We start from the raw sequence: 23,556 nt of genomic DNA, 5'->3' as shown, positions 1-23,556 counted from the left end.
AGGAAGGGTCACCGGACCCGAAACGTTAACTCTGTTTTCTCCTCTACAGATGCTGCCAGACCTGCTGAGCTTTTCCAGCAACTTTGTTTTTGTTCCTGATTTCACACATAATTGCATGTTGCTCCATCTAGTGGTGACACTGGCCACAAACACCACTATTTAAAAATAAACCAGCAAAATAGGATCAAAGAAAATTACCCCTTAATTTACCAGAGTGAGAAGATGATTTGAAATAAACATTAGGTCAAAGTCTTTTACTTAAAGACTGAAAATTATTTCAAATAATCTCTCAGCCAGGGTATCAAGGATAAACATTTCTGGACATGTAAAACTAAATTACATCATAGAATTGGAAGATTGAGGATATCGCAGCAGTGAACCTTGATAGGTTGATTTGGCTTGTAATATTCATAAATGTATTAATGATCTTATAAATGACTTCTGATGGACTTGAATCTGGGAATAATATCACTGATATGCATAAATTGGACTGATGCACAATACAGACCACTAGATTTGGTGAGTGGGCTGTTCAAGGCCCCTTCAGTGCTCAAAATCCATTCGGGACTGTCACAACAAGACATTTTCTCACTTCCCTCATTTGTAAGAGACCCAACTGAAATCAGCTTAATTGGTGTCAATCTAGTTATTCTCTTTACCTCACAATTGCCTTCTTTATCATCACTCTACTATCTAATAACTGCTTACCTAATTTCTGAACTGGAGAAAGGAAGTGGAATTGAGAAGTATCTTTCAGAAAGCCGGACTGACATTCATCATTACACAACTACAACGTTAATGGGACAATAAAAACAGCACCATTGGTGCAACAAGTCTAAAAATAGTTAGCCATTAATGCATCTGTGGTAAGTAGCATGGAGTGTGAATATTAAGTAATTCATTAAGTTCATTGATTAAATCAATCCATTTGGAGCAACTTCTCCCGCTTCCATTCTCTACACTGTAGTTATAGCTCTGTCACAATACTTTAGACTTACTCAAAAAATAAATCTGAAATTTGTCACACAAATACCACTGAGGCTTCTTCGTATATATTACTCAGTCATGATCAAATTCTATTTTATAGATTATGAAAAATCCTACCTTCTGAAGTTCTACTACACTGATCATATTTAAGTTTATGCTTGACAGGTGTTGAAGAACAGTGTCTTGGAGATGTAAACTGAGATACAGCAGGAGTTTGGTGATCTTCAATTTTAGTTATTTGTCGGTGATTTTCCTCATGTATTTGTGCTCTTGTAGCAAACTGTAGCTGTTGAGAAGTAAAGGCGTTGTCTGCAAATGTTACTCTATGCTGATGGTTGGATGGAATTCTACTGAGAATATTGTTAACTGACATTGGAGAAAAAGCTCGAGTTTCTGAACTTTTCTGAATGGCAGTCCGAATGATTCTATTTTGGTAGTTTCTGTAGGCTTCCTCTAGGTTCTCAGACTCTTTTTCCAGCTCCCTTATTCGAGCCTTTGCTCCTGCTACAAAATCCTGGTCTGAATCTGGTGAAGAACAGGTTTTTTCAGTTAACTTGCAGTAATTAGCATACATTGCAGACGTTGGATGGAAGAGACGATCTTCAGGTGCTACTCGACTGCCAAGTAAACCAACATCTACATAAGTATCATGTGGTGCAATTCTGTCAGCAGTGAGGTCAATGATTGACCGATCAATTCGAGATGGTTTTGGATTGCGGTAGACTTCATTCTCTAAAGCTGCAAGGCCAGGCAAAACAAAGGGGGAAGAAAAAAGGACAATAAGAAACAACAGTGGTAAGAGAATAACCTTAAAGCTACTGAATTATAGGTACCTTTGTAAGTGGATGTGAACAAGTTGGTAACAATAATTTAACAAGCTTTAAACTACACTGTAAAACATTACACATTTGCAATGTTAATTTTTACAACCCTTGGAAAAATGGATTTATACAGAAATTACAGCACAGAAGTAGACTTTTTAAACCGAATGAATGTATTGGTGTTTATCTCCCTCACCAGCAGGACCCAAAGTGAGTTAAAACAAATTCTTATGAACTTGACCCCTCGAAATCCTTCTGTTCCTCCACATTATTAAGTCTTTCACTACAGCATAAATTGTTACTTGCTTTCTTTTTAAACAAAGTTAACAAAATATGCCACTTATTTATAGGTAATTAATTATAGTTGCCATGTTTTCTCACTCACTCTAACATCTTGTCAGTATTCCCATGTAGTTTAGTTCAGACTCAGAATTAGTTAGCATGCCTTTTATTTTAGTATTGGCTGCAAATATGGACATCACTCCCCCTGGCATTATGACCGAATGATTGATATGCAATGAACAGAACCAAACCTAGACCGGATATTATATGCCCCTGACCAATATTTTCAGTATGGGGTCATATAATACAGGTTGAATGCCCAGCCCATTACTTTCCTACCCATTCACAAGCTCATTTATATCATAGAGGCAGGAAGGAAGGGTAGGTGGATGTTAGATTGGAGGGTGCCCCTTGTCCATCGGGAGAAAGCCAGCACCATTTGCCCCATTCCTGAGATCCCCCCATGAACCTGCATCTGTAGTCCATGGCCCTGCATCATGGGTTTGCTTGCAATCCCAGCAGAGCCCACTATTGAGCTTTGGTGCTGCTGAAACCGCTAGTCAATCACAATGGTTGGCTCCTCCAGAGGCTTGTACATCCTCCAACTTTGGGGTTTAAGTATTATAAACCACAATAACCTGTTTAGCAGGCACACAGCATTTTATAGCTGCTGAGGGAGTTTCTAGCCAGCCCTGGTTAGCAAATTTCTTCTGGGGGAAGCTGTCCAGATACACAGTTGTCAAAACTGGTATTCTTGTACAGAGGTAATGGTAAAGTAGCCAAAATCCTAGAATGCAATAGGACTGTACTCTCACTAACGAGAGACAACTAGTAGTGGTTTAACCTGAAGTCAATACGCCTCAAGTGAGGTTGAGAAGGCAGGTCATCATGGTAACCACATCTGACAGGGCAATTGCACCCACACTGTCGGCATAACTCTGTATTGCAAACCAGACATCCGACCAAATGAGCTAACTGACCCCTTCGTACAGAAAATAATTACATTAAAAATCACAATAATCATCCCATAAATTAAGTTTTAGAAAAAAACAGTCTCAATTTGAATACTGCATTGCATTATAACCCTGTTTGTTCTTTACTAATCAAACAAACTGTTGTCAATTGATCACTTCAGAATGAATAATAGAATCTCAGAATGTCTATAGTGTGTAAACAGGCCATTCAGGCCATTGAGTCCACAATGAGTCTCTGAAGAGCATCCCGGCCAGATCCACCCCACTAACCTATCCCTGTAGCCCAACATTTCCCATGGCCAACCCACCTAACCTGCACATCCCTGGACACAATGGGAAATTTAGCATGGTCAATCCACTTAACCTGCACATTTTTGGATGATGGGAGGAAACCGGAGCACCTGGAGGAAACCCACGCACGCACAGGGAGAACATGCAAACTCCACACATATAGTAACCTGAGGCTGGAATCGAACCAAGGTCCCTGGCACTGTAAGGCAGCAGTGCTATAAGCTGAGCCACCGTGCAAGAGTTCAAGCAGTTATCAATAGGCTTACTAAAGTGACAATTTACAAAGGCCAATATACAAGATAGAATTTGTCAAGTTGATAAATCTGAAGTGCTGTTGAAAGCAGCATACCCAACTGTGTTTGTCGCAGCTGAAGTTTCAAATCATCAATCTGTCCATTCAGCCTTCTGGTTTGATCCTCATAGTCTACAAGTTGGCTTCTCACCTTTGCATAGCGTTCCATCTGCAGCAAGAAAGGTCAGACAAAAATCATGATTACAAAAGCTTACTAGATGACAACTCAATGAATACCTTCTTTCATTTTTCCTGTATTCCTCCTATTGTACAATTAAAAATAGTTCTTATTTCAGTTACCTGAGCTCAATTGATTTATCCAAAACCAAAACCACATTAAATACTCTATTTTGTCAAAAGCCAAATTTAAACGCAATATCACTTGTCAATATGCAATATAAATATCTGATGTGAAGCCCTTTAAATATGATGAAACTGGAATAATAAGTACACCTACACAATTTTGAGGTTAGCGCCTCTCTGACTGATCAGGTCAAGCTAAAATTGGGTTTCAAATGCCTATTCAGAACAGTGCTACACCTGAAACAAGGTGATCCCATGCTTTTAACATCTCTCTCATTTACATAACCATTATGTAAGACAACAACAGAAAATATTTCAAGAGGAAGGGAAGGTGCAAGTCAATAATGTCGAAACTATTGTCAAGAAATCATAGCATTGATGGGCAGAGTGCGACTTTAGGATGGTGAATGTACAACTAACAAAGGAGACTACATATTACCAGCTGAAGGGAGGTCACCATATATTCAAAGAACATTAAAAGAATTGCAAGGATAAAGCAAACAGCATCTAAATCAATTTGCTGTTTTGGTGACGTTTAGAAAGATGCTGCTGAAAATCAAACTCAGAGCAATGACACTAAAGACATAGAGCCATACAGCACGGAAACAGACCCTTCGGTCCAACTAGTCCATACTGACCATAATCCCAAACTAAACTAGTCCACCTGTCTGCACTTGGCCCATATCCTTGCAAACTTTTCCTATTCATGTGCTTATCTCAGCGTCTTTTAAATGTTGTAAATGTATTCGCATCCACCACTTCCTCAGGAAGTTCATTCCACATGTGAACCACCCTCTGTGTAAAAGAATTGTCCCTCATGTCTTTTCTAAATCTCTCTCCTCTCACCTTAAAAATGATCCCTTAAAATCCCCTATCCTAGGGAAAGGCACCTACTATTAACGCGATCTATACCCCTCGTGATTTTATAAACCTCTAGAAGGTCACCTCTTAACATCCTGCACTCCAGTGGGAAAAAAGTCCCAGCCTTCCTTTATTACTCAAACCTTCCACACCCAGCAATGTTAAGACATTTGCAAATGCAAAACAGCAAGCACCCAGCTGGTCAGGGATTTAAAAAAAAGCTCCCAGGCTCTGGTTTGAGGTTCAAGTTCTGCCTGCTGCAAATAACAACGCTCAGTGACAGCCTCCTTTGTGAAGTGACTGCATTGAAATGTTTGTATAGAACGCACACAGTGGTATAGTTTCCTGCACTATGCCCTCCTCCACTTCCTTCTTATTGTAGCTGCTACTACTGTCTGGTGTCTCCTTGGCGGCTTCCCTCTTGTCACACAGGCTCAAAGGTATTTTACCAGACTACGCATGGCTGCAAATCATTTATACGCAATCAAAAATAGTACAACATCAGAACAATGTTCTAAGAAGCTAGAATTAAGTCGCCAGAGCTAGCCAACAAACTAAAATATGCCCATATGTTCACCAGCAGCCTGAAATGACAGACCATCAACTAACCTGACACTAGTGCATGATTCCTTTAAAAAGCAACGATAAATAATGCTAACATATTCCATGTATTTTATAGGGCAGCCCAATCCAATATGGCAGGAAGTACACTTTCAACTTATAGAACATAGAACAGTACAGCACAGTACAGGCCCTTCGGCTGGGCATGAACTTCCTATAATTTGTCATTTGTGTGCCCACTTAGTGCTTCTAAAACAGGTATACTATGAGCAAACATCTGGGCCAACATATGGTACGTGTCTCTCAAACCCCCATCCCATATTCAAGAACAATTTCCACCCAGGAATTGCGGTCCTGTCACGTATAGTGTCCCTGAAGGCATTATTCTTTGTACCTAAAAGATGCAAGTGAGAATTATTGATAGATGATTGTTATTATGAAGACTATAATAAACAGCATGCTAATGTTTCAGGTTATCCTTTACCTCATTCTGTAGCTGTTGTTCCAGAATCTGTTTTTGGTTTTGATATTCATCTTCGTCAAGCTTTCTTGAATATTCTGCTTTCTTCAATTCAGTTTGAAGAGCTAATTGCGCAGCAGAAGGTTGATTCAGCACTGCAAATGAAATTTAGAAATTTTGATTCTGTCAATTTTAATTAATACCTATATGTTTCAACTTTTATCTGGTTGGGATTTTTGCAGTTCTTGCTGTACTAAACCACTGGAATAAAAAATTCACAGTTTATGATGTTACGTTAATACTGTTCTTGAATCATTCTTGAGGAATTTATTAGTAACAGCCAAATTTGAACTCGCACATTATTTTTGGTTGAGAGACAGGAAAGGAAAATTTACCTTTTAACCCCTTTAATTATCCATTATCCTCAGCCCTCACTATCTAGAAAATCCACACACAACCCTCTTTTTTAGTGCTTTCTACGTTGTTAGATGTACAAAACAAGAATTACATGGAATTCCAACAGGGCAACAAGTCATTTTGCAATAACCCATGTTGGTCTTTATCTTCTAAACTTGTAGTTATGTTACTGGATGAGTGATCCAAAGGCTTGGTCTAATTAGTCCAGATAGTGAGAGTTCAGATCCTTGCAGTTGGAGAATTTTAATTCAATCTTTAAAAGAAAAATCTGGAAATAAAAAAAAATGGTACCAGTATATGTGATCACAAAGCTGTCAGATTGTTTTAAAAAGCCCAATGGGTTAAATAATGCCATTTAGGGATGATATTTTCTACATGGTTCCAATCCCACATCAACTGGTTGAATCTTAGCTTCCCGCTGAAGTAGCCTAGAAAGCAATTTAATCATAGGACCACATTCTGAATGTGATCCCTGTACTGAATATTTGATTTTTGATGAAACCTACATGGTTGAGTGGAATAAATCCAAATGTTCTCCAAATATTTCAAAATTTAAATACACTTAATAGGATCAAAACACTTTGTTGCAGAATTAGCTTTGAATTACACACAGCACACCAGTGAGTATATAGCACTGTTCCTTTGATACTTTGAATTTGAACAGGGAGCATATTTACCGAACAGAGGTAATAGACTTATTTCTTTAAAACAGAGCATAATCTCGAAATATCTCTATCTTAAAATGAATGTCATACTACTGTTTGGTGTCTCCCTTGCTGCTTCCCCTTGTCACACAGCCCAAAGGTAGTTCAACCAGACCACCCATGACTGCAAACGATTTATATGTAAACAAAAATAATACAACATCAGAACAATTTTCCATGAGGCAAGTCCCCGGAGCTAGACAATAAACTAAAAAAAATGCCCATAAGTTAACCAATAGCTTGAAATGACAGATCATCAACGAACCTGGCACCAGTGCATAATCCCTTTAAAAAGCATTAATAAATAATGTTAATATGTGCCCTGGATGTTTTGGGGCAGTCCAATCCAATATGACAAGAAGTACATTCTCAACTTTTGGGCATGCACTTCCTGCAATTGGCCACCTGTGTGCCCACTTAGCACCTGTAAAACAGGTAGTGTAAGATCAATTTGGGCCAAGACATAGCACACTTGTCTCCCATAACCCCATCCCACCCAAAGAACATTTAGTATCACTAGATTGTTCAAATGTTGACCATCTAAATGTAATTAATTACTTTGCAATTTGCACGTAACAGCAATCTATTTCATAGAAACAAAACACACTAACTTTCAAGCAGTTTCTGATTTTCATGATGAGCTTCATCAAGCTGTTTTGTCAGCATGTTAATCTCAGTCTGAAGCTGTACATTTTCTGTCTTTAATGTGGTATAGTCTGCTACTTCCTTTAACTTTTCATTCAACAGCTCATTCTGCTTCATTAACAAACAAACTTGGGCTGTAGCTGCATTCATTTCCACCTGTGTAATATGACAGTCTGATAAGTAAATCAATTTTCAGATGGATTACATTATAATGCAATTTTAGAGCTAGATTTTCCATGATTCATTGGTATAGTTAGTGAATCTAGTCAATAGATCGTCAAAACATTTCATGTAGAAGGACATACAATTTTTAACTGAAGAGAAGACACATAGTTTTAAAACTTAATATGTTAGTACAAAGATGAATAACACAGAAAATGAATTTTTGACAAGAACTTGATGAGATGTAAAAACCTAAAACACCAAAATTGCAACTCATCTCAAGAAAAACCGAAAGAACTGCAGATGCTATAAATCAGGAACGGAAATAAAGTTGCTGGAATAGCTCAGCAGGTCTGGCAGCATCTGTGAAGGAAAGAACAGAGTTAAATGTTTCAGGTCCAGTGACCCTTCCTCAGAACTGGAACCCATTCGGAGGAAGGGTCACCAGACCCAAAACATTAACTCTGTTCTTTCCTTCACAGATGGTGCCAGACCTGCTGAGCTTTTCCAGCAACTTTGTTTTTGTTACAATTCATCTAAATTAGGGGAAGCAATAGCGTTGTGGTGATGTCACTGGACTAGTAATCTAAAAACTCCAGGCTCATGTTCTGGGCATGCGTTTGAATGTAATTTGAAACCACAGGTAGCTTCAATTTAGTAAGAATCTGGAGTAAAAGCTAACCTAATAGCAACCATGGAATCACTGTTGATTGTTACAAAACCTATCTGATTCATGAATGTCCGTTAGGATTGGAAATCTGCCATGTTAACCTGGTCTGGCCTTACCAGTGACTCCAGATCCACAACAATATGGTTAATCCTTAACTGTCCCCGAGGCAATAAATGCTGGCCTAGGCGGCAACACCAATATCCCACAAGTAAATAAATTTTTTAAAAAAACTAGTGAACCTATCAGCAGCAAATGTGACAGAAAAACAGTCTGTGGTTGGAGGTGTAATGAGAAGACAAATAGTTGTAATGATGAGGGGCCAGGACTGGAAAGGGCCAGAGTAGCCACAGTTGTCAGGATAAGGTAGGTGGAAAGGGGAGCTACCAATTTAGGGGTAAAAAGGGAGGCAACAAAGGCAAGCAAACAGTTCTAATCATTGTCAAAAAAGTACTCAGCTAACCATGAGCCAGGAAAACCTGAAATCTCTGGGAAATGAATTATTTGTAAATTAACATGGAATCTATAGCTTAAAGCCACATGTCCAGGATGTTTTACATCGAACGAAAATTAGAAGATGCGACTGTAATGAAAATTATCATTGAGTATTGCTAAAAAAATGACAGATTTTGTCTAAGCTTTTTATCTTGCATCCATGAAAACAATTCAAAAGAAAAACCAATGCATCGAGAAACCAATATTACGCTGCAAGAGATGAAAATGCTGTTTTGTTGGCAAGTGGACACAATAGAAAAATCAAAATGTAGCCCTGAAAATCAAAAGTAGGCCTCAAGAAAATATCAAGAAAAGAGCTCAGAAAAAATAATATTTTGACCCAGGCTTGAAACATCTTCCATATTAACTGAGTGCCAAAATTGGGACGTATGTAGCACAGACAACACAAATGTCACACTGATGAAATCATAGCTTTCAGGCCACATCTGAGACAATTGAATCATTTTGGGTATATTCTCTAACACCACCAGAGATAGCATGGTGGTATACAGTGAGGACGGACAGGCCACAAGAGTTCTTAGCATGAGTACATCTGGTTTAGCACACCAGATACAGCAAAAAAAAAAAGAGCCTGTATTTCAGAAAATCTCTGCTCCAGATCGAACCACAGCTCTAACAAAGCTGTTTTACTCTGTTTACTTTACTGGCATCCACCTGTCAAAATCCAAAATTATCCAGGTTTATTCAGTCCAAAAATGGACGAAATCAAGCCAATCAAATATCACTCCGTCAATTCTTTTCCACAATGAGCAATGTGATAGAAGGAGCCGTTAACAGTGCGATTAAGCAGTATTTATTCACCAAGAAGAAATGACTTACAGTTCTGCTAGGATCAATTAGATTTACACTTTATTACAGCCTCGATAGAAGTGTGGGAAGTGTTGGCATTAAGGCAACATCTGACTTAGAGTGGCATTAAGATGCGCTCGTAAAACTGAGTCAATGGGAATCTGAGAATACTTTCTAGTGGCTGGAGTCATACGTAGCACAAAGGAAGACAGCCATGCTTTTTGGAAGCCAATGAGCTCAGCCCCAGGACACTGCTGCAGGAGTTCCTTGAGACAGTGTCCTGTTTCCAACTACCTTGAGCAGTTTCAACGATCTTCTCATCATTTTTTTTTCCAAAGAAGTGTGATGTTTACTGTTAATGCAATGTTCAGTTCTATTTGTGGCTCCTAAAACAATGCAGCAGTGTGTGTACATGATCAGCAAGACCTGGATAACATTCAAGCATGGGCTGATAAATGGCACCATTCAAGTCTCACAAAAACCAGCAATGGCCATCTCCAACCAAAAGAGTCTGACTGCCTACCCTTGACATTATGATATTTGTAGAATCGCTGGCCATCAACATAGCCCAGAAACCTAAAATAGTCCAGGCACCTAAACAGATCAGAGGCTTTCTCCTCTGCATATCCACTTCCTATGATCAATTCAGCTCCAACAACATGAATAGCATTGTGGATACGTCTTCCTCATGCAGTCTGTGGTGGATTAAGAAGTTGGCTCACCACCACCTTCTTAAAAGAACAATAAATACTAACATCGTCAGCGATACCACATCCCTTGACTGAACAGAAAAGTCGCATTGTTCTTACTAGTTTCAGGCTCATCTTAGACTGTCCTAGGAGGGACATCATTTCACGTACATAAAAGCAAAATATTTCAGATGTTGGAAATCTGAAACAAACACAGAATGCTGGAGAAACACAGCAAGTGAGGCAGCATCTGTAGAGACAGAAACAGAGTTAACAGAGTCATACCAAACTCAAAAAAAACAACTCACTTCTCTGGCATTCTCTTATTTGGAACATCATTTCAATTGGGAGAAAAATCTAAGGGAATATTTTCTGTTTAAAGCTGGTTTTATTTTATATTGGACTCAAGAATAAGCTATGACCGTCAGGCCATGAGATGTAGGTGCAGAAGTAGGCCAGTCAGCTCATTGAGTCTCCTAGGCCATTCAATGAGTTGATGGCTGATCTGATAATCCTCATTCCACTTTCCTTTCTTATCCCCAACACCCTTGATTCCTTACTGATTAAAAATCTATTTCAGCCTTGAATGTACTTAACATTGCAGCCTTGATAGCCCTTTGCAATAAAAAATTCCACAGATATGCTACCCTCAACGAAATTCCTCATCACCGGTCTTAAACAGAAAACTCCTCATTTTGAAAATATGCCCACTGGTCCTACACTTTTCCACAAGGGCAAACAATCTTTCCACATAATGTCCTGTTAAGTCCCAAAAAAAATCTTGTATGTTTCAATAAAATTGCCTCTCATTCTTCTATGACAAGTACATGTCAAACCTACTCAACTTCTCATAAGGTAGTTCCTTCATACCTGGTATCAGCCTAGTGAATCTTGTCTGGAGTGCCTCCAATGTCAGTATATCTTTCCCTAGGTGGGGCTCAGAACTGTTCACAGTATTTAAGTTGTGATCTGGCTACTGCATTGTACAGCTTTAGCACAACCTCCATACTTTTATACTTCATTCCCTTCAAAATAAGAGGAGAAAATTCCATTTTCCTTCCCCATTACCTGCTGAATTTGAATGATAGCTCTTTGGGATTCATGGACAAAGACTCCCAAATCCCTCTGATCTGTAGCTTTTCTGCAGTTTTTTTTCTATTTAAACAATATTCACTTCCTCTATTTTTCCTGTCAAAATGCATAACCTTACATTTTCCCATACTATATTCCATCTGCCAGGTTTTTGCCCACTTCCTTCACTTTTCTATATCCCACATAAATCAGTTTTCTGAAAAGCAAAGAGGGAAACCAGTTTGTGTCTTCCTCTTCAAGTTATTTGTGATACTACCTTTAATTGTCATTCTATCATACTTCCATCGAAAACAAATGGATCATAATTTTCATTACAAAATTGTCCTGTGGAATAATGAGTACTCTGATCAGATCATTAGTTGCTGCATATAATGCAAACTCATAAATGGGCATAAGGTTATCATTTTCTGCACTGAAAACGACTCAGTTTTTTATTCTTGGATAACCTAGAAGAGTTAGATGTCTCAAAAATTTCAGTAACAGGTGAAGCTAGATGCTCCATGCTGCTACTAAGCAGTTGACACACAAATGGTATTTTTCACTAACACAGCCATCAAGTCAAAACATTGTTCTGACTATGAAAAAGCTATGTATACAATACATCACATCCAAACAACACATCCCATCAACCATTCACAACAGTTACAGTACTGACAGTACTCAACAAGCTCTTTTTTGCAACACTCAGAACTCAGTGTCCAAGTTGATATGGTTCTGCAACCAGAGAGGACCTGTTTAACAATACTAACTGCATCACAAAATACACTAACAACTAATTTAAGATCATCATTTGGGCTCACAATATGACACCCTCACGCTTATGAGACTACATATATTCATATGGAGGGCCCTGTCCTTTGCAAACGGAAGGACTGTGTCCAACTAAACTTCAGCTTGGAGTTAACTGGTCACTGGTGCATTCTCTATGGTGGCACCTCAAGCAATACAGTCCACTTGCTATCCATTCTGCACTGTCTTTTCATGCAGTATAAATTGGTATTCCTTCCAAAATCTGGTAGTCTTGTGATTCTGTCCTGTTCAGTATAAAACAAAATGCTACAACAGCACTTTTTTTTTTCAGAAATACTCAAATTCTGTACTACCATGTGACTTTTTTTAAGCAGTTTACCTCCATCTTCTTAACTTCAACACGAGCTTCTTGGAGTTCCTCTCTTTTGGAATGAATAATAACAGACTCCTCATGCAGTCGAGCTGCCTCTGCTGTTGAGGGAAACCATCCTTTGGTGACTTATGCTATAATGTTTCTGTTACCTTATATGCTCACTTTCAGTTTTTTAACTTTAAAATGCACTTAAACAGCTATATAGGCGTTAATATTTGTTATAATCTCATATTATTACTACAGGAAACCTTTCAGATGATAAATTTTCATCATAATAGCATATTCACACTCCAGCTTAAGACACTATACATGGGATGATTCTCCCTAGTTAACCTGGTGAAGAACTTATCAATATAAAAATTAAGTGCTATTCATAACATTCAAAGCTTACTGACAATATTAAGACAGCTTGTTACACAAGAACAATTTATTTGACATCAACCAGGGTTAAGCAATGAATATGCATGTTTGGAAGACTTTCTGATTAACTGAGACAAGCAAATCTACTGCTAATATAAAACTTTTGGATGCAGCATATTAAAAAATATAATGTCTACAGAATAAAAAATGAGCAAAGACGAAAATCAAAATTTTAAAAAATGAAATGCTTGAAGTGTATAACCCTAAAGTAAATCTTTAAGAAAGGTGAAAGGTTAAAAAGATAATGGAAGTGAGATCAGAGGTTGAAATACTACACTCACATATTTGAGAATGCTTGGCAAAGGTAAGGCAAGGCTTACCTGTGAACAATTAGGTTCCAAACGTTATTCTATTTGTTTCTAATTTTTTTTCCCCTTTGGGAAACAGTGCAGAAATGTTGGAAAGAATAATAGGCTGGTTATCAACCTATTCGAAATGCTTCATGAATGCATCTTCCATGACCAACAAGTTCACGTGCTTCCACTTCAGAAATAGAGGCACAACCTACTGAGCCCCAAGACGTCCTCCAAAAGAAATGCCACAGAAGACCACCTTTCCTGCTTCTGGATGTTAGGAAAATTTGGTTTCAGGTGAATACCCCACAGTGAGCACCAAGGACCTTAAAAAAGACAGTGGAAACTATGGGGGTAAGGGGGTGATTTCAGACAGGCTGTAGTGAGGTGGAGGCCTATCACACAGGAATAAAACACTCTGTGGGCTAAAAAAGCTCCTAGTAGGACTTCCAAATTTCACTAGAAGGAAACCCACCCCATGGAGCTGCTATTTATTACATGCAAAGTGATAATATAAACGCAACAGAGATTTCTTACGATTGGGGTGTTAATAATGTGGTTCACATTGTAAAACAACAAATAAGCTATTGTTGTATAAAACCCAGATAAAACAATCTGGATTGCAAGTATGAATAGCCTGCAAGCTACAGCTCTTGATTTCTAAAGAAGAAATTAAGCGAAGTGGGAAAAAGATAAAAGAAATTGCATTTCAAAATAGTTGGTTAGATCAGCCTTGAAACATGACCTGGACGAAAAGAGATAAATTGGTCAAGTTAGATACTTCCATATTGTTATGTCTTAAACAGGGCAGTTCAATTCAAAACCAAAGGCACTCTGAATGCTTTCAAAAATGAAGCCACAGCATTGTCCTGTAAATAGTCTAGCAAAATTGATATATATTATACATTATATACTCAATTATATTTTTCAAACAAAAAACTATTTTGTAGGAATATCAAAGAATTCTCTTGTTCATATACATAGTGTGGTATTTGTACAGATTCTACATAAATGTACAATATTCTAAATCCTGTAAAGTATAATTAAGCTGCAAAGTTTTGAATCAGACCTTCGAGTCTTTTCTCATTTGCAGTCACTTTTTCCATTCTTTTACGATGCTCTTCCTGTAGTTCCACTTGACACCTATGCAGAAGATTGAATTATTTTAGATAGCACAATAAAAGCAAATTTTAAATGGAATAAAAGTTAAATCTAAGTCAGAAGAATGAAGGTTCAAAACTCTCAAAGTTAGACAAGTCTATCAATATAACACAGAAGTACAAACATTTGTGTAGTAGTGATATTTTTCTAGCAAAGGTCATTTTTACATGTATTATTAAAGATCAGATGAACGAGGGACAGTTAATTAATGCAATAACAACTTCTTATTAGCACTCTTCCAAACACGTTTTCCAGTCATCTCAACACTACAGAAGAGTGAAATTTGTCAAAAACTTCAAACATTGGATTCTTACACTCTCTCTTACACACTTCATAGATTTTCCAAGCAGCAAGTTTGGGTGAACAAAATTATACTGATGTTTGCTACAGATTAAAATACAAGCCAGGTATAATTTTAAACATAAAAATGAAAATGAAAAATTATGAACATCCACAAAATACTGCTCATAAAGTCATTAAAGATACAAGAATTATAATTGATTTTTCAACCCAATTCCAAAAAACGTAAAATGCAAAAGAACAAAAGAATTAAAAGAAAATAAAATACAGGAATTATTTACATTTAACCAAAATTCAAACTCCAGTGTGCTCCTATCAACACTCCTTTAAGTTACACTTTGTAAGGAGATGGGTGTACATAATAATTTGAACAACAAATCATACATACACCACTTTTGTCTGCTTACTGTGATTTGTTTCCACAGGTACCAACAGCCACATTGACAGTGAATGGAAGTAACAATTCGTTTGTGGAGAGGCACCTCAACCAAGCCTGTCCTCACTTAATGTTGAAACAGACATTTTCAACACAAAGTCACTAACCAGTGGTAAGGAACAGGAATTTTGCTTCAACCATCACCCCTCTCTACAACAGGGACCCCAAAACTAGGCACAGCATTGCTGTGCCATCTCAGCTCAAAATCAATCCTATTGCAATGATCAAGGGTCAAACCTGGCATCTTTCCAGCCACTCTTGCACAGCACATCATAAATTTACGGAGAAAGCCACATTGGGATTTAATCCAAATAGAATGCACATTCCTTGAATGCAGGATACTTGTGATGCAAGGATTGTGATAAATATTTCCTTTAAACATCTTTTAAATTCACATGATCAATTTGCACAAGATGAAGCATCAACTTGCCAGTGTAGAATATTTGAATTTAAAAAAATCTTATCACTGTACCAAAAATAATTCTACTGCAGTAAATACTCATTCACCAAGAATTATGTTTTTCTTTAAAAATATTCTTCGGACCTTTTTATGGTACACTATGTTGGAGGATTACATACAACTGTTACAAGAGTAGTAAAAACCAAATACTAACTTCCAACTGAATCAGAGATAGTAGGAACTGCAGATGCTGGTGAATCCGAGACAACAAGGTGCAGGGCTGGATGAACACAGCAGGCCAAGCAGCATCATAGGAGCAGAGAGGCTGACGTTTCAGGCCTAGACCCTTCATCAGAAAACCCAACTAACTTCCAACTGATTGTTATACTTGAGGCCGTTCATGAGCTAAAATGTTTTTTTTCAAAAGGATGAAACCTAGACCTAAACGGCAGTAGTGGTCACCTGATAACAGACCTGATAACAGAAATCCATGAAGAATAAACAAACCCGTATGCATTCAAATGACAATTTTGTCTGAAGTCATCGAAACTAGACGACTGAGTTAGGCATCTAAAAACACAGATTTTTAAATTTTAATTCACATTTATATGATAACTTCACATATTAGGAGATAAAAGGCTCACCAGCCAGTTAGCCAGCCTACAGAAAAACAATGAGTTAGACATATACACAATTAACCATACTCCAACAGCTGCTTTTGAGTATCAGGGGAGTGAGAAATAAAATGGATCAGTAACAGCAAAGATTGGAAGACACTGAACAAAAAAAAACAAAGAACTGCGGATGCTAGAAATCAAAAACAAAATCAGAAATGCTAGAAAATTTCAGCAGGTCTGGCAGCATCTATGGAGAGAAAGCAACGTTAACATTTGAGTCCAGTGATGCTTTTTCAGAAGTGATTGTAGCCAGAAAAAGATTGGTATATATGCTGAAGATGGGGGGGAGGGATGGTTAAAGGAGTAAACAATAGGCGGAGATGGAGCCCAGATAGAGAAAAAAAACAGCTGAGCAGACAAAGGTATCTTCTGGATATATAGCACTCTTTTTCTAGCTATAATCAGTTCTGAAAAGGGGTCACTGGACCCAAAACATTAACTCTGCTTTCTCTCCACAGATGCTGCCAGATCCTGCTGAGTATTTCTAGCAATTTCTGATTTTTGTACTGGAAAATATTCTCTCCTAATTTCCTTCTCATCATCTTGAAAGCCAAAATGATTGAAGATGCAAATTGCTGAAACATCCATTCACCAAGAAGTAAAGGATTCTACAAATTTCACTACTGCTAAGAATACAATACATGAATTAAACAGCCATGGTCTCAGGTTCAATCACAACAATTTAAGGACTCTAAAAACTATTAAACTGTGTAGTCTTTATTCTTCCCGTGTGTACCAAATACTCTCCCTTTTTAAAACTTGTTATCTGTGTTTGATGTTATGTGTTATTTTGTTCCCTTAGAGTTAGCAAATAATAAAATTCCTCTTTTACTCAAGAAAGGCTTAGTAATTGGCCTTTTCTTCCAGTGAAAAAAGTCTTGACTGAAGTGCTAACTGCAGGCTAAAAAGAGAATTTTGGTTGTGACCTCAACCCGAGTTAAAATAGGAACAGAAACCTCCTTCTCATTTGTCGTAACACAGCATTAGAACATAGCTGCATTTAAAACAATTTTGCTTAGAATACCAAAGGAAGGCAATTTGTGACTTTGTATAACAGTTGCTATACATTGAGAGTGTATGTTGTTTGATTTAACTATGTCCTTGCATTATGCATGTCTTACCTAAACAGTTCGGTTTTCAGCTTCTGCTCGTAAGTCTCCTCAATATTTTTCACTGCAAGCTCCCGTCTCCGGAGATCCTCCTCTAAACTCTTGTTCTTTTGGTCATGCAAATCCTGAGTCCTGACATGACAGATAAATCATTAAGGAATTCTGAACTTGAACACAAGAACATGCTGTCAGGAGTGCAGAGTGATGATTTTCTATTCTGCAGTCCGCTAACTCCTAACATAGATTTTAAAAATTAATAGTTAAGTATAACAAATGCCTAAAATGTAATACTTTTTATTTTGTGCATTATTCAGTTCAATCTTACTTATAAATGAAAATGATTAACTTGGTAGAATAGTAAATGCAATTTTTAATTTTCTGTACAAGCCAAAGTCAGAAGTGCGAAAGGCTAGATACTGCATGTCTTATAGTAAACCATTATCATTCCATGCTCATGATTCTGCACAAAGTGAAAACATAATCTTCAGCATGGTTTTTAGAAGGAGAACTTCATTGACAGGCATGAAATCATACAAATATTTGTCTCAACTCAGAGTTAATTTACACCATTTGCACATTTCGACCAGTAGCAGATTCTAGTTTTAAAAAACTTTTACTAAGTCCTGCTAGCCTAGAAGCACGTTAAAACAAAATTAGATGACTGGATGTGAAATATGATAATAAGGAGGCTAACAAATGACAGCAGAAAAACTGTTGCTTGATAACTAACTATAGGTAATGCTGATTTTTTGGTAATGCGGATATGTTCTATAAAATCTTCAAGTTGGTAAATCAGTTAAATTTCCTGCTGTTTAACTTCTGAAGAATAAAAAAGCCTGCTGTACCTCTCAGTTGAAAAATAAGCAATGTTCACAAAGTCAGTAGGTGCTTGTTGACATGAGCCTTAGGTTAATAATTATAGGATTATTGCTGTTTAACTGCTTCCATAACTTATTATTATCTCAGAGGGCTGTAAACTCACCTCTTCAAATAGCAGCTCCAAATGGTTCCTAAGGCATCGGCTGGCTTTGATGTGGAGTAATGAAAACCAGTATATATTTATATAAGGAATTAAGTATATAAAGGGAATTAAATGTATTGAATGAGCTTTTATCACTTTTAATACAGTGAAGTGAACAGAACTTTATTTCATCTCAAAATGTCTAAGTCTGTCCATGATAGATATTGGATGAAGTGGCATGGAAGGGGTAAGAGAAAAAAAGGTGGTAGTTGTGGAATCATGAGTCAGCATTGTGTTTTGAGATGCTACTACGAATGGATAGCATTAGTTTTTATTGGGATGAGTAAAGATTGGGAAGTGCAGGGGAATGGAAAGAGGGAGAGTGATATGGAGACATGTAGGCTTCAGGAGGTGAGTGGGTGGGACACATGAGGTAACATGGGTGGGGTATTGAGAATGTATGGGGAGTAGAGTGAGCATAAGAGGTAAGAGTTTTTTTTTGCTTTAATGTTTCTATTACAGAATCCTAGAGTATAGGGCTGTGGTCTTTTAAATGCCCACCTCGGCATCTAGCGCTCTGTGGGTGTCTCCACACTTTTACTAGGGGTGGTATGCCAGCTATTCCAGTTATCCCTCACTTCTCCTAAATCATAAACTGACCATTTGGGAAATTTTCTCCTGAGTCAGGTTTGCAAATTTTGCTACCCAACTCAGGATCAAAAGTTCAGTGCTCTTTCCCATTCTCCACAGATACTAGACCTGCTGAGTGTTTCCAGCATTTTCTGTTTATATTTCAAATTTCCCAGCATCCATAGAATTTTGCTTTTATTTTAATACTCTTGGACCCTGCTCCCCGCCTCATTATATTTGTTTTCTACCTGCTACATTATTTGCTGTGAACAACAATCTCTGCTGTATCACCTTCAGTGGCTCCCCTACAAAAGCAGCTATCATTAACAATTAACGGGTAACACAAACAGATTTTCAGTCAGTCAATCAGATTCAATGTTTCACTCGAAGAGTATGTCAATAATTGGTCACTTACAAAAAAATTTCAGATTACCAACATGAAAAACCATAAGTATATCGAAGCTCTTCTGGGACTTTGTTTAAAATGTCAATTATAATAAAGAAATATTATTCTTTACCTAATTTCCCACGTCTACTTACAGTTCAAAGGCTTCAATTCGTTGTCGAAGTTCAATCTCTCTATTTCGCACAGCTTCAATATCTTTCAGTAAACTTTGTCTCTGTATATATATTTCTTTTTCCTCAATCTGTAAAATAATTGATATCTAAACGTAATTTGTCTGATAAGGGTAATTTAAATTTTATAAATGCTCAATTTTGTGATATACCAAATAAATAGAGAAATCCAGATTAATTCTTACTTTCATACATGTGAATTACCAAGTTTTGAATAAAGTTATTACTTTACACAATATTTTGTTGTCAGTCTATTTAAAATATCTAGCTTTGCAAACACTGTGATGTATCCAAAACATGTGCAAATTTCTACCATAATTTTCAACAGAGAACCAATACACTAGATTTTACCATAAGTCACCTAAGTATTAATTTTGGCAGGTTTCATGGAGGGTTTCGCTCAAAGCTCTGGCAAGGTTTTTGATGCTGTTCTCTGAAACTTGTTTCACTGGCTCTGAACCATACCCTTATGGAGGTCTTCTCAACAGAGGTGGAAGTACTCACTGGTGCTGGACTTTTTGAGTTACCCAACACTTCTACAGCTCAACCACTCACCAGGTCAACCGCTGCCTGCTAGGTGTTTCCACTCATCATACACAATGTGAAACCAAAAAGAAATGGCATGGCACATTAGTTTTGGCCGATACTTCAATGTAACCACAAGCACACACTGCAATGTTATTGAGGAATCAAATTACATAGGATGAGGCTAAGAATGGGTTCATCTAAGAGAGGGCTATTTTTCCCCTAATACTCACTATATCTACAGCTTAGTCATGCTAACCATCATGTTGCACTGAGCATGAAAACCATGGCTGTGTCTGTCAACGATCCCCCCTCCTGCAGAAACCCATGTCCTCCACACTCCTTTGCATGTTGAGTTGCCTCCCTTCACAATTATTGTGCCTTCCACATCCCAGTATACTGCCTCGAATACCCATAATTGTCTCCCCTTTATGGTCAATCATCTCCAAGTGGCCACTGGAAATGGCCTATACTTGCGATACAAGTCAATCCTTCTTTTCCACCAGGAAATGCTACATTCGCATTAAAAGTCAGTCTCAACTTTTCAAGACATAAAACAAGATTCATGGTGTTTCTAGCTTACATAGCTGACATAATAAAAATTAAAGCATAAAACCATGCCAAAAATCAAATTCCCAGCAAGTGTTTATGTGAATGTTCATTACAGTGATTGGGAGATAGGATGGAGTGAAGTCGTGGATTGATATTGATATTGTGTGGAATTGGAGTACTAGTGGCTACAAAAAGAGCCCAGGTTATTAGTGTGAAGCTTGTTTAGATCCCAGATAACCTGAGATCAGGAGTTACCTGCAAAGAAATAACCCCACACTGCAGTTGTATTAGGGGCTCTAACATCTGAAGTTTATCCTTTGGAAGTGTGCTTTGAAAAGCTATTCAAGGATCATGTTCATGTTCAATGGATTATATAGGTTATGACAGAAAAAAAACACCTTCACAAAGAATGGAAATATATCTGCTGTCCCACTTAAATGTTTTGAGAGCTTGCATGATCAAATCATGGAATGCTACTAATGCACAAACTGTTATCTGATGATCCAAAAGATGCAAAGTATCTAACTCAATGAATGGAAAGGAATATGCTTTGCTTTCTTTTGTTGGGGGTGAAGGGGGTAGATGACATTAAAACTTAAAGCTCCAAGTCTGATCCGGGTGAAATCATTACAATGATGGCAATGTCAAAGTGACTCAGAATGCATTTGATTAATCTTTGGCGATGACAATAAGCTTGAATTTAAAAAATAAAGTTTTGATTTTGGTTAAAAGGTATCCTTAAACTTATTGCATCAATATACCTTGAATTACAGTTATTGTGTTTATTTTTTCACATTTCAAAAATAGTGATCATCTACAACAATATTGTTCATATTGTACACTCTGCATATAAAGTCAACCTATATTTTTTCACAGTTTTCTTAAGCCTTCAGAGATTAACTTGTACATCATGATCCATGGAAAATAACTTGCTTTAACTTTTGTTTTTTGTCTCTATTTCCTCTCTCAAAATCCAATCCTTTTCCTTTCCCTTTTATATGTGTTCTATATATTATTTGATAGAGAATTCTTTATTATTATAACTTGTACTTCCCGATTCAGGCTTTCCACTGTTTACTAACAATTCTTCTATCAAATTGGTTAAATATATAACCAATTACTTCCTTGTAGAGGACAGATGATAGTTCACTGTCCTGCCCATAGCATAAGCTATTAAAGAGCATGGAAAATAAACATACGAGAGAAAGCCTTGTAGATGGCATGTACTGCCACACTTTTGATCAGGGCATCAACTAGCCACCCTTATTTTCCAAGAAAAATTATGCAATAGATTTTTCTCTCTCCTGGATGGTAACCAAGTGGCTAGAATTGCCCAGCCACTATAAAACCTGCTTAATGTTCTCTGACAGATTGCCATGCAGGAAAAGATGGATATCTTATTCCATGATTAAATTGCCTGATTAAAATAGGGATCCCAACAAGTGGCAAAATACAGGCTTCTACAGCATCTGTTTGCAATATTTAAAAAGGAGCAATGCTTCTTAGCTTCTTTTTGCATGCAATACCCATATATATAGTTGAAAAGTATGAATCATGCTATAGATCATCTTTGAAAGTTCTATGTCGGAAAAAGTACAAAATGATGAAACTGAAATGTTCACGAAGGAAGAAAGGAGGATGAACAAAAAAAATAACATTTTTAGGACCATTAATGCTTTAAAGCAGCAGCTAGAACCTTCAGAGTTCCAGTTTTGTTTCATCCATTGTACAGAATTAATTTAGGGAGTTTCCATGTAAAACTTCTAAATTTCTTGAGTTCTTCCTAAGATATACCCGTACTTGTAGAAGCTGTGATTCATCCATGAACTCACTGCACGGTTGCCTAGTGTGTTATCATTCTGACTGCATCTGAACTTACCTCCTGCTGTTTCTGAAGTCTCTCAATAGCATTCTTCTCTCTTGTAATCAACGTCTCAGACTTTTTCTGGTACGTTTTGTCTAGCTTTAATCTGATCTCTTCTATATTCTTCTGTGAGTGCTCTTTCTCCTGAATCCGAACCTTAGCCAATTCCAGATCCTTAAAATGTTGCAGCTGACATGATCAAAAGAACTGGTTAAGTTTCTTCTGCAAGATAAATCTTCAAGAAACAGTAAATACAGCCAATTTTTAAAAAAAATCAACCAAACATGGGCCCAAGCTATGCCTGCCTCTTCGTAGGTTACGTGGAACAATCCCTCTTCCGTACCTACGCTGGCCCTAAATCCCACCTCTTCCTCCATTACATTGATGACTGTATCGGCGCCGCCTCGTGCTCCCACGAGGAGCTCGAACAGTTCGTCCACTTCACCAACACCGTCCACCCCAACCTTAAGTTCACCTGGACCATCTCTAATACCTCGCTCTCTCCATCTCTGGCAACCACCTAGATACCGATATCTATGTCAAGCCCACCGACTCCCACAGCTACCTAGAATACACCTCCTCCCACCCACCTTCCTGCAAAAATGCCATCCCCTATTCCCAGTTCCTTCGCTTCCGCCGCATCTTCTCCCAGGATGAGGCATTCCATTCCCGTACATCTCAGATGTCCTTGTTTTTCAAGGACTGCAACATCCCCCCTTCAGTGGTCGAGAATGCCCTCGACCGTGTCTCCCGCATTTCCCGCAACTCATCCCTCACACCCGCTCCCCGCAATAACAACCAAAACAGAATCCCCCTCGTCCTCACGTACCACCCCACCAACCTCTGACACTTCCACCATCTGCAATCTGACCCCACCACCAAAGACATTTTTCCCTCCCCACCCTTATCTGCTTTCTGGAGGGACCACTCTCTCCATGACTCCCTTGTCCGCTCCACACTCCCTTCCAACCCCACCACACCCGGCACTTTTCCCTGCAACCGCAGGAAGTGCTACA

General features: G+C 37.8%; 1 protein-coding gene across 1 annotated transcript in view; it reads right to left on the bottom strand.

The window, feature by feature from the left end:
• The window catches only part of ofd1 (OFD1 centriole and centriolar satellite protein), a 67,239-nt gene that overhangs the window by 28,083 nt on the left and 15,600 nt on the right, over positions 1-23,556 (bottom strand). The window contains exons 2-10 of the mRNA XM_048602522.1: positions 22,556-22,729; positions 19,564-19,670; positions 17,445-17,564; positions 14,419-14,492; positions 12,643-12,734; positions 7,565-7,754; positions 5,857-5,987; positions 3,705-3,816; positions 1,105-1,725 (exon numbers count right to left, since the gene is read on the bottom strand). Coding sequence (XP_048458479.1) covers positions 1,105-1,725; positions 3,705-3,816; positions 5,857-5,987; positions 7,565-7,754; positions 12,643-12,734; positions 14,419-14,492; positions 17,445-17,564; positions 19,564-19,670; positions 22,556-22,729 — 1,621 coding nt within the window. The remainder of the gene's footprint in view (positions 1-1,104; positions 1,726-3,704; positions 3,817-5,856; positions 5,988-7,564; positions 7,755-12,642; positions 12,735-14,418; positions 14,493-17,444; positions 17,565-19,563; positions 19,671-22,555; positions 22,730-23,556) is intronic.

Source organism: Rhincodon typus, chromosome 11, assembly GCF_021869965.1.
Source record: "Rhincodon typus isolate 14 chromosome 11, sRhiTyp1.1, whole genome shotgun sequence".
Lineage (NCBI taxonomy): Eukaryota > Metazoa > Chordata > Chondrichthyes > Orectolobiformes > Rhincodontidae > Rhincodon > Rhincodon typus.
The sequence above is the reverse complement of the archived record's forward strand: the minus strand, read 5'-3'. Positions and strand labels throughout refer to the sequence as shown.